Source organism: Homarus americanus, unplaced genomic scaffold, assembly GCF_018991925.1.
Source record: "Homarus americanus isolate GMGI-L3 unplaced genomic scaffold, GMGI_Hamer_2.0 scaffold47967, whole genome shotgun sequence".
In the NCBI taxonomy this organism is placed as follows: domain Eukaryota; kingdom Metazoa; phylum Arthropoda; class Malacostraca; order Decapoda; family Nephropidae; genus Homarus; species Homarus americanus.
In genome coordinates this window covers 2,574,380-2,586,109 of record NW_024731965.1, presented here as the reverse complement: position 1 = coordinate 2,586,109, position 11,730 = coordinate 2,574,380, and the positions used below count along the sequence as shown (strand labels likewise).

At 44.9% G+C, this 11,730-nt stretch overlaps 1 protein-coding gene across 2 annotated transcripts in view; it reads left to right on the top strand.

Moving 5' to 3' along the window:
• LOC121868135 (E3 ubiquitin-protein ligase Ubr3-like) overlaps positions 1–11,222 on the top strand; it is a 98,151-nt gene extending 86,929 nt beyond the window's left edge. For both annotated transcript variants that reach the window (XM_042368441.1, XM_042368442.1), the window contains exons 4-9: positions 6,208–6,326; positions 6,601–6,695; positions 6,906–7,034; positions 9,120–9,249; positions 10,005–10,131; positions 11,044–11,222. In XM_042368441.1, the coding sequence (XP_042224375.1) occupies positions 6,208–6,326; positions 6,601–6,695; positions 6,906–7,034; positions 9,120–9,249; positions 10,005–10,131; positions 11,044–11,207 (764 nt within the window). In that variant the 3' untranslated portion in view covers positions 11,208–11,222. The remainder of the gene's footprint in view (positions 1–6,207; positions 6,327–6,600; positions 6,696–6,905; positions 7,035–9,119; positions 9,250–10,004; positions 10,132–11,043) is intronic.
• Positions 11,223–11,730: the final 508 nt, after the last annotated feature.

Genomic DNA, 11,730 nt, shown 5'->3' with positions numbered 1-11,730 from the left:
TAACAAATGTAGTATATACCACAGAGCCACGCGACCAACCTCCGGCCGACCGCATACCAACCCTCGGGCTGAGCCACGCATACAGCCCTCCGGGCCTGGCGCCATACCAACCCTCCCAGGCTGGCGGCGGCCACCCGGGCGGCATACCAGCCTCCCAGGCCACAGGCGACGCATACCCACCCTCCCGGGCCGCATAACCATACGTACCAACCCTCGCCTGAGCCACTACCAACCCTCCCAGGACACAGCCACGCCTTGGCTCCCGCGCGATACCAACCTCCCAGGACACAGCCACGCATCCCCTCCCAGGCCACAGCCATCACCCTCTGGAGCCATCGCATACCAACCCTCCCAGGACACAGCCACATACCAGCCCTCCCAGGCCACAGAGCCACATCCCCCTCCGGTCGTCTTTCCATGCCATACCTCCTCCCAGGCCACAGGCGCTACCACCCTCCCGGGCCAGGCGACGCATGCCAACCTCCCGGGCCCCACAGAGCCACGGATACCAACCCTCCCGGGCCTGGAGCCGAGAATACCAACCTCCCGGGCCGCCAACCATCATACCAACCTCCCGGGCCACAGAGCCACACATACCAACCCTCCCGGGCCACAGAGCCACATACCCAACCCTCCCGGGCCACAGAGCCACGCAACCAACCCTCCGGGACACAGAGCCACGAATACCAACCCTCCGGGCCGCAGAGCCACGAATACCAACCCTCCGGGCCACAGAGGCACGCGCCACCAACCCTCCCGGGCACAGAGCCACGCATACCACCCTCCCGGGCCACAGAGCCACGCATACCAACCCTCCCAGGCCACAGAGCCACACATACCAACCCTCCCGGCCACAGAGCCACGTGCCCCTCCCGGAACAGAGCCACGAATACCAACCCTCCCAGGCCACAGGCACACACCAACCCTCCCGGGACATGGGGCCACGCAACCAACCCTCCCGGGCCACAGGGCCACACACCAACCTCCAGGCGCAGAGCCACGCATACCAACCCTCCGGGACACAGAGCCACGCATCCAACCCTCCCGGGCCACAGAGCCACGAATACCAACCCTCGGGCACAGAGCCATGCACCTCCGGCCTCCAGGCAGAGCCATGAATACCAACCCTCCCGGGCACAGAGCCATGAATACCAACCCTCCCGGGCCGCAGAGCATGAATACCATCCTCCGGCCGCAGAGCCATGAATACCAACCCTCCCGGGCCGCAGAGCCATGAATACCAACCCTCCCGGGCCGCAGAGCCACGCATACCAACCCTCCTGGGCCACAGAGCCACGCATACCAACCCTCCCGGGCCACAGAGCCACGCATACCAACCCTCCTGGGCCACAGAGCCACGCATACCAACAACGATCAAGAAAAGCTAAAATAAATGCCCTGTGCCCGATTTAACTGAATAAACTTTTAATAACACTTTAATAACAACACCTCAAAGTGTCTATAACTTAAAAAGTCTTCAACAAAATTATTAATATAGTCAGTATTATTAAATTAACTAGTAGGAATGTATTAAAAATATCAAATCCAACGCGTCGCCAGAAGCATGTGAGCCATCATACAGTGTTGCAAGAGGGAGGTACTGCAGGGCGAGGAACTGTCACCTCTGTTATGGTGCTGGGACCCCGTCTATGGCGTCAACACCTGTCTCTCGTGGGTCTGTCTCTCTTTCTTCGTTCACGATTCTGTCTTCTTGTGGCGGTCTGTTATTTTCCCCTTTTGTGTGGGGGGAGGGCAAGAGAACAACTGCCAGTATTCTTGCTAACACCAACTGTAGGAGCATCGAGGCGACCATTATCCATGAACAACTATGCTGGACTGGCCATGTTACCCGCATGGACGACAGTAGACTGCCAAAGCCGCTACTTTACAGTCACCTAACGAATAGTAAACGTAACGCTGGCGGGCAACTGAAAAGGTCTAAGGATAGTCTTAAGACAAACCTGAAAAAGTGCCAAATGGACCCCCTCACCTGGGAGACTATTACTCCACACCGTAACGCTTGGAGGAGCACCACACAAGGTGTCAATACTTTCGAGTTAGCCCGACTGCATACCGAGGTAGACAAGCACCAACACCGGAAAGACGCTGCCGCCGCCCCTCCCGCACTAGTTGTAGCCCTCCACATGTGCAACATCTGTGATCGACTCTGCCGGTCCCGTATTGGCCTCTTTAGTCACCTCAGAACTTACCAACGAAGGTGACATCCTTAATAACTCGTATCATTGTATCATAGCTGGATGATCGTCATACTAGATTCCGAGTGACAGCAAAGTACAGTCGTAGTAGTGTGTGTGTGTGTGTGTGTAATGATGGGAAGATGTGTCGTGGTCTTCTGTCTGTATAAAGATGCCTCACATTATCAACCATCTAGCTAACTACCTCTTGTTCAGACAATGTTTATAAAGGAATTGTAATACAGAACAGTTCCTTATTATGTTCAAAGTAAGTGAGTTTGTTGTGGTTGGTGTAATAGATATATATAGTGTGTGTCGCCTCCCTGCCAGGTGACCTACACTTCCTTCACCTTCTCGACAGTTCTCGGTAACCAATAATTTATCCTTGTGACGGGAGGGCGTGAGTGGGGGGGGGACGCAAGGGCAGAAAACTCCTTAAGAAAAAATTTGACGTTACATTTCTCACTTTTCGTGGTCTTGGATACCTGAAACGACGTGTTAATTAAAAGCTCCACCTGGTGTGGTGTGTGTGTGTGTGTGTGTGTGTGTGTGTGTGTGTGTGTGTGTGTGTGTGTGTGTGTGTGTGTGTGTGTGTGTGTGTGTGTGTGTGTGTGTGTGTGTGTGTGTGGTGAAGAGGGGTGTAGGTGAGGGCTATGGGGTGTGGAGGTGACTCTGTCGTTCTACATCCCTCCACACACAAAGGCATCTTGGGGAGGAGGAGGAGGAGAGGGGGGAGCGGAGGAGTAGTAGAAGGAGGAGGAGTAGAAGGAGGAGGAGGCGGAGTAGAAGGAGGAGGAGTAGAAGGAAGAGGAGTAGAAGGAAGAGGAGTAGAAGGAAGAGGATGGTAATTGTGATAGTTATGTCATTAACTGGTGGTGGTTGATGGCTTGTGTACTGCCACCCCTCAGGGCACGGAACTACCTGCTGGGGACCACCACGACCACCACCACCACCGCTAGTCTCTTGGTCATTGCCACTCTCCAACAACCATTACACGTCGTCATCCTCACCAAACATTAAACAATTTCACAGGTTATCGTTCAGGGCTGGACAAAGATACACTCGTACATGGTCAAGGTGTTATACTGAGGTACTACATCACTACTACTACAGTGCTGTCACTTGGAATCTAGTATAACGATCATCCAGCTATGATACAATGATAAGAGTTATTAAGGATGTCACCTTCGTTGGTGAGCTCTGAGGTGACTAAAGAGGCCGATACGGGACCGCCAGGGTCGTCCACAGATGTTGCACATGTGGAGGGCTACAGCTAGTGCGGGAGGGGCGGTGGCAGCGTCTTTCTGGTGTTGGCACTTGTCTGCCTCGGTATGCAGTCGGGCTAACTTGAACGTATAGACACCTTCTCGTGTGGTGCTCATCCAAGTGTTACGGTGTGGAGTGATCGTCTCCCAGGTGAGGGAGTCGATTTGGCACTTATTCAGGTTTGTCTTAAGACTATCCTTATACCTCTTCAGTTGCCCGCCAGCGTTATGTTTACTATTCGTTAGGTGACTGTAAAATAGCTGCTTTGGCGGTCTACTGTTTTCCATGCGGGTAACATGGCCAGTCCAACGTAGTTGTTCATGGATAATGGTCGCCTCGATGCTTTTACAGTTGGTGTCGCACGAATACTGACATTCGTTTTCTTGTCTTCCCAGCGAACTCGGAGAATGGAACGTAGACTACGTTGGTGAAAGTTTTCAAGTGCCTTGAGGTGCCTCCTGTATGTGACCCATGTTTCGCTGCCATATAGCAGGGTGGAGAAGACAACTGCTCGATATACGTGTAACTTTGTAGATAATTTCAGCTCCCTACAGCTGAGGACATGGGTACGGAGTCTGCCAAAGGCTTGAGATGCACATCTCATCCAGTGTTGAATCTCTTCATCGATGTCTGTGGTGGTGGACAGGTGGGAGCCGAGATACTGAAAGTGGGAAACATTAGAGAGGGTAGTACCTTTAAGCTGGATGGATAGCGTCTTTAAGAGCTTGAGGGATTTCCTCCTTTTCCCGTATATTCTCCAGGAGAGAGTGGAGACGGCTGGTAAGCAGAGGTCCTCCTCCTTTATGCACCTTGGCTGGGATTCCATCAGACCCTGAGGCCTTATTTACCTCATCCAGGGATGGAGGATAGCTGAGGTGGGTCAGCTCTGGATGCTGAGGGACCTGCTGGGTAGTCAGGACATCCACATCAGTGTTTCGGTTGAACAGTGGTAGTGTTCTTTCCAGTGCTGAAGGATGCCTTCATCGTCTTTAATTAGGGAGTTACCGTCGGAGGAGCGGAGGGGGGCTGTGCCATGAGTGAATGGCCCATAGAATGTTTTAGTGGAATTGAAAATTTCACGCAACTTGTGTTGTTCTGCAAGTTTTTGCATTTTACATGCTTAATTTTTAAACCAGTCGCTCTCTAGTTTGCGAAGTTCATACTGGATCGCTGCTTTCTTCTTGTGGAAGGTATCAGCTTTGGTCCGAGACTGAGGGTTGTTCAGCCAGTCAGTTAAAGTAGCATGTTTAACATCGATGTCTACATTGATTTCCGGGTCATTTTTATCAAACCAGTCCTGGTGTATTCTTTCGACCTGGCCGAGGGTCTCTGCAGGTTTTTGTCATGACAGTGTCGAGAATATCTCATTCTTCACTGGGATTTGGGTTGTTTGTTGTTGGGTTGTTTATCAATCCATGTTCGAGCTGCTCTATGAAAGCATGTGCTGCTGCTGGATCCTCCGGACGCTAGTGTTAAAACCCCTTCTGAAGGCTTGTTGCCATGCATGGCACGGGTGGTGAGGACATCTCGGCGATCTCTGACAATGATGTAGTCAATGAGATGCCAGTGTTTGGATTGTGGGTGTTACCATGAACCCTTGAACTTGTCAGCCTGCCTAAACAAGGTATTGGTAATAGTGAGGTTGTGTGCAGCACACTTGCTGAGGAGTAGGCCGTTGGGATTACACTTGCCTAGTCCATTTCTCCCTGTGGTTCCCTGCCAAATGTCAGCATCTCTACCAACTCTGGCATTGAAGTCACCAAGGAGCACAGCCTTATCTTCTCTGGGGATAGAGGTTAGCACTCTGTCAAGGTCAGCATAAAAGGCCTCCTTGATGTCATCCTCTGCATCCAGTGTTGAGTCATATGCACTGATGAAGAAGGCATGACGTGATTGATTCAGTGAGACTCTGAGCGTCATAAGGCGCTCATTTGATCCCAACAGGCATTTCAGTTAGCCTGTGTCGGATGCATTGGCGGATGGCAAAGCCAACTCCACAAATGGGGTTTCTCTCCACAGCAGGCTTACCCTTCCAGAAGAAGGTACAGCCAGACCCCCAGTCTGTGAGTAGACCCTCATCTGTGAGCTGGGACTCCATAATGGCTGCTATGTCGATGTTATACCTAGCCAGCTCTTTTGCCACAAGGGTGGTTCTTCTTTCAGGACGCTCATTTGTGCCAGATATCCAGAAGGGTCCTGACATTCCATGCAGCGACCATAAGAGGTTGTATAGTTTGTTTTTGTTTGGATCTGTGATTTTGATTGTGTTTTCGACCGCATAAGGATGACCTTACTGGGTGCGGTTGCCCAGTCAGGTTGGATCTTTAGGCCACCTTTTCTAGACCCCTCCCCATGTGGGGTGAGCAGAGTGGCTCCTTGAAAGGGCTGCTCAGTCGCACAGACTGGACCGGATTGCACCACACTACACATCTTGTAGTCTGGAGGCTAATGACTCCTTTAAATTATACTTGTTTAGGTAGACCAGTTATTAATATTATTATTAATATTATTATTATTATTATTATATTATACAGTACTATATACAGTATATATTTTTTAATTATCATTATTGTTACTGGTATTACAGGTATTATTATTATTATTATTATTATTATTATTATTATTATTATTATTATTATTATTTTTATTACAACAACATTAATTTAAATACACTAAAGATATTTCATCTCAACATCTATCATTATCGCCCCCCACACACATTAACCCAAACCATTACTTATTTCAGTTCGTCGGTATGACAACGCGACGACGTGTGGGCTGGTGTGGACGGCAAACTTTGTGGCCTACCGCTGTCGAACCTGTGGTATATCACCCTGTATGAGTCTCTGTGCTCAGTGCTTTCAGGTGAGGCTATGAACCGTGTGTATAATGTGCCCTTGTTTGGTGACCTGGGTCTAGTGATTTTTGTTCTTTATTGTTGAAACCATCTATTTTTGGTGCCAGGTCAGGGTCGTATAGTAGCCAAGGTCATATAACAACCAAGGTCACAACCAATCAGAACAGTAAAGGTCAAAGCTCACTTATTTCAGTTGTCACGTTACTGTTGTTTTAATTGTATCATTATCATACAAGTACAACAGGTCCAGTACATGTTTTAATAGTGTTAAACCATTGACAGGAGGGAAACCACGAGGGTCACGACTTCAACATGTTTCGGTCACAGGCTGGTGGTGCGTGTGACTGTGGCAACTCTGCTGTCATGAAGGAGTCGGGGTATGGTGCTGTATTTATTGTGGTCGATTTTTATGATTACGGGTATTGGTATTTTATCCGACCGAAATCTTTACATTGTACTTTTTCCACGTTTATTAGCTCGTAATACAACTGAAATATTTTCAATCTGTGTTTTCATCCATTATTACTTTTTATCCAATTAAAATCTCATTATTGTAGTTTATCATCGCCAGTATTTTCTCTCGACAGTTTTTGTCATCGTCACGGGTCACAAGCACAATTAAATAAGCCGGAAGTTCCACCGGATCTTTTAGCAATCGCAGATGCCCTTATGCCCAGAATTTTTCTACGCTTTATACAACACTGTCGAGAACATAGGTAAGTGGACACTGTGTTAAGGACGTGTGTGTGTGTGTGTGTGTGTGTGTGTGTGTGTGTGTGTGTGTGTGTGTGTGTGTGTGTGTGTGTGTACAGTACTGTACTGAACACACTGGAGAATATGACTACTGTACTTTTAGGTAGTTTGGGAGGAAATTTAATCGACAGAGGGTTTATGGTAATTAGTTAGTTAACGTCTGTAGTTTATAACTCAGGGATGGAGCTCTTTGTTAAATACTGAAGTGTATAACTCAGGGATGGAGCTCTTTGTTAAATACTGAAGTGTATAACTCAGGGATGGAGCTCTTTGTTAAATACTGAAGTGTATAACTCAGGGATGGAGCTCTTTGTTAAATACTGAAGTGTATAACTCAGGGATGGAGCTCTTTGTTAAATACTGAAGTGTATAACTCAGGGATGGAGCTCTTTGTTAAATACTGAAGTGTATAACTCAGGGATGGAGCTCTTTGTTAAATACTGAAGTGTATAACTCAGGGATGGAGCTCTTTGTTAAATACTGAAGTGTATAACTCAGGGATGGAGCTCTTTGTTAAATACTGAAGTGTATAACTCAGGGATGGAGCTCTTTGTTAAATACTGAAGTGTATAACTCAGGGATGGAGCTCTTTGTTAAATACTGAAGTGTATAACTCAGGGATGGAGCTCTTTGTTAAATACTGAAGTGTATAACTCAGGGATGGAGCTCTTTGTTAAATACTGAAGTTTATAACTCAGGCAAGTAGGAGAATTGTTAATGTAAGTTGATATATTTTAGTGGAAAAACATGTGGATATGGTCAGTAAAATGAGGATGTACAAGGAACAGAAAAAAGAATACAGTACTACTGCTGCAGTTACTAATACATATAATAATAATAATAATAATAATAATAATTCAGTAAAGTTGTCATAGAGGGTTCTAATTAGATAAGCATGTATTGTACAGTATATAAACCATGCAGGTACAGCAAGTCCTTTAATTTTGCGGAGATTGGGTTCTCAAAATGGCTGCAAATTGCCAAATCCGCGAATAACATTTGCTGACGGGGGGTGGGGGGGGGGTACATTTTTTACTTGTGTTCAAAGAAGTGTATACAGTATTCACTTTGTGTGTGTGTGTCCTTAGGAAGTACTTTCACAAATAATCAGAAACAAAGGTAGTAAAAATGTGTGAATCTACTGGGAGTATACTGTTACCTGTGTGCTGAGACGGTACAGGTAAACAGTAAGGCAACTTGACCAAGGATAGTCGACATAGCTGCTTATTTCCAGTAGGGTTAGATTAAGTGTATCATATGTACAGTTATGAAAGAGCTTACAGAACACACACTATGGACAGTTCTAGTGGATATTATAACAAGTGAACACATTAACACACCGGAGAACATTACAGAGCGTGATGTTATAGAGATGTGTGGTGATGACCTGAGTGAGGGCAGTAATAGACCATGGACGAGGTAATCTATTGTGAGTTGGCAGGACAGATGTAGGTACAGTACAGTAGTTTGTTAATAGTTATGTTTATATGGTGTCATTATAAGTGTGTGTAGTGTAATAGTAGAGGTGGTGTGGGATATATTGTTGTATTATAAGTCTTGGTTTAGTTTATATAAGTACATAGAGTATTCATTATATTTTTTATGACATTTGGGTTCATGTTGAGGTGAGGTAACCCAGATTATTTCACCTTATGTTAAAACACCTCAATTTTAACCTAACCTAATTAATGCTGACCTAACCTAACCAATGCTAAACTAACTTAACTTAACAACCTACCTAACACTAAACTAACCTACCCATCACTAAACTAACCTACCCATCACTAAACTAACCTACCCATCACTAAACTAACCTACCCACCACTAAACTAACCTACCCACCACTAAACTAACCTACCCATCATTAAACTAACCTTCCCATCACTAAACTAACCTACCCATCATTAGTCTACTCTACACTAACCTACCCTAACCCCTACAGGAGGCATTAGGGTGGGGTGGGGGTTTAAATCTTCACTTGAGCCAAAGTTTTGTACTGCTGCTGTTGCTATTAGGTCACACTTATCCTCTACTGTACTTGCTCACAGCCCGGAGTCCTTAGACCAAGTATTAGAGGCGATGGAGGAGTCCTCTTTGTTCCTAGACCTCCTGCAGGACCTGAGTCGCCTGGGAGCTGCTATGAGAAAGACCATGACCAAGTCTCTATGTAACCCAATTGTAAGTACAGTACAATGTTGTTTGTCTCTCTCTTGTTATGTAAAGGTGTGAGAGGTTGCGTGAGTGTTGTGGTACAGTGGTAGTGTTGTGTGAGTGTTGTGTGAGTGTTGTGGTAGTGTTGTGGTAGTTTTGTGGTACAGTGGTAGTGTTGTGGTAGTGTTGTGTGAGTGTTGTGGTAGTGTTGTGTGAGCTTTTTTGTCTTGTATGAAAATTACAGTTAGTAGGATTCGTTCAACTTTGTGTGCGTCAGTGTGTTTGTTCAGTTGTCTCTTTTAGGTTTTAAAAGTAATTAATGTACTGTATAATAAGTGCTGACATTTATACATGCAGTATTTAGGTATACTGTATAATACTGCTGAGGTCTATATTGTGTTAATTGTTTATAAAATGATGTATTGTACGTTGGTCAATTTCCATAAACTTTAATCATTGTACTGTATTGATAAACCTTTCATTTGTAATTACTGTGTAGAGAGATGGGTGTACAGTACAGTATTAGTATGTACAGTACCATCATTATATAATACTGTACTGTATATATTTTGTATTTTCATGTATTCCCAACTTCTACAAAATGTTATATATTGTATCTTCACATGACCAATTGACTGTATGTACATTTAACCTTTGGTGTAGTTTACGAAAAGATTCCTCCCATCATGTTGAACGTCAGGTGCTGGTTGTAGGGCCACTTATCCTTCCTCGTCGCTGATTAATACAACCCTAAAGTCTTACCTTTGTTTGTTTTCTTACAGGTTTACCGCGAACTGACCCAGACAACGTGTAACCACTCCAACCGAGAATATCTATTACAGAGTGGGAGGTTGTACGAGGAAGCTCTCAACAGTATTCCCTTTGGTGAAGTGCCTCCTGGATATCAAGGTAAGGTTAGGGTTAGGATAGGTTTAGGTTAGGGTAGGCCAAGGTTAGGATAAGGTCATGTTAGATAAGGTTAAAGTTAGGTGAGGTTACTTTTAGGTTAGGTTAGATTAGATTAGGTTAGGTTATCACTGCTGTGGGGGTAAAGTCGTAGGCAAAATAAAATATTCTATAACTATTTATTATACTTGAAACTTGCTCATCTCGGCACTTTGTTGACGTACAGATTAAATAAAATTACAAAGTGATACATAATAGCAAGGACTAAATAATACAGCATGATGATAGATACAGAACTACAGTAGTTAGATGAAGTTGTAACATATATTTGTCTCCTACATAAATACTGAGTAAAGTTACTATACAAAATTGTGTTGAGAAAATATGACACAACGGACGAAGGCTTTTGCTAACCCTCCGAGACAACAGGAGTCACAGTGTTCATTCTGACATTCATCTCCCTCTCTTCTTCTTCTTCTTCTCTCTCTTTCTTTTCTTATGTTTTCATCTTTCTCTTCTCTTTTCTCTCCTTTTCTCATCTCCTTCCTTCTCTCCATCTCTTCCTCTTCTATCATCTCCCCTTTTTCCCTCCTCTTCTCTCTTTTCCTCTCACCTCATTATCATTATCCTCTCCCCCTCTTCTTCCCCCTTTCCTTCTCCTCTTCCCCCTTTCCTCCTCTTCCCTCATCCCTCCTCCTCTTCCCTCTTCTTCTTCCCCTTTTCCTCCTCTTCTTCCTTTCCTACCTCTTCTTCCTCCTTCCTCTTCTTCCTCCTCCTCCTCCACATTTACCCAAAAATTTGGATTATTATTAAAATTATCAAAAGGTCAGTAGATAATTTGCCTCAAAGTTGTGATGGTACAGTAAAGTATGTTTTAATATTGACCTTAATATATTTTCCTGTTTACTTTTACAGATGTGGCGACGCTAAACGGGCCGTTAATACACAAGACGTTTTTAGACGAAATAGTCTTCTGGACGGTCAAGTTTGAGTTTCCGCAAAAGCTGGTGTGTTTGTTGTTGAATATGCTGCCGGACACTGAGTATGAGGTGAGTTGGTTGATAGCTTGCAGTCTTTAGGCCTCGTGAAGATTAGATGATGACGACAGACCCAATTTGATAGACCTGAATAGATACTTGTTTCCCATAGATGTGTGTCACCTCAAGTGTTATAACAGAGCTCCTATAAGTCCAGTACAGGGGCTCCCAAATTTGTGGGGGTTAGGTTCTCAAAATGGCCACGAGTCGCCAAATCCGCGAATATCATTTGCTGACCGGGGAGCGTGTTACATTTTTCTTTGTGTACAAAGAAGTGTAGTATATTCACATTGTGTTTGCCCTTAGGACAAATATTTATTTTACTTGTATTGTAAATATGTGTGTGTGTGTGTGTGTAGGTACACACACACAAAACATAATATACAGTACAAAGAAATAATAATGGGAAAATACTCTCACAAATAATCAGAAACAAAGGTAGTAACAATGTGTGAGTCTACCCTCAAGTCCACTCCGTGCTTTGTTATTTATAAAGCACAAAGTGGACGGGAGGGTAGACTCAATTTTTAATACATTTGTTTCTAATTATTTTTGAGAGGAGTTT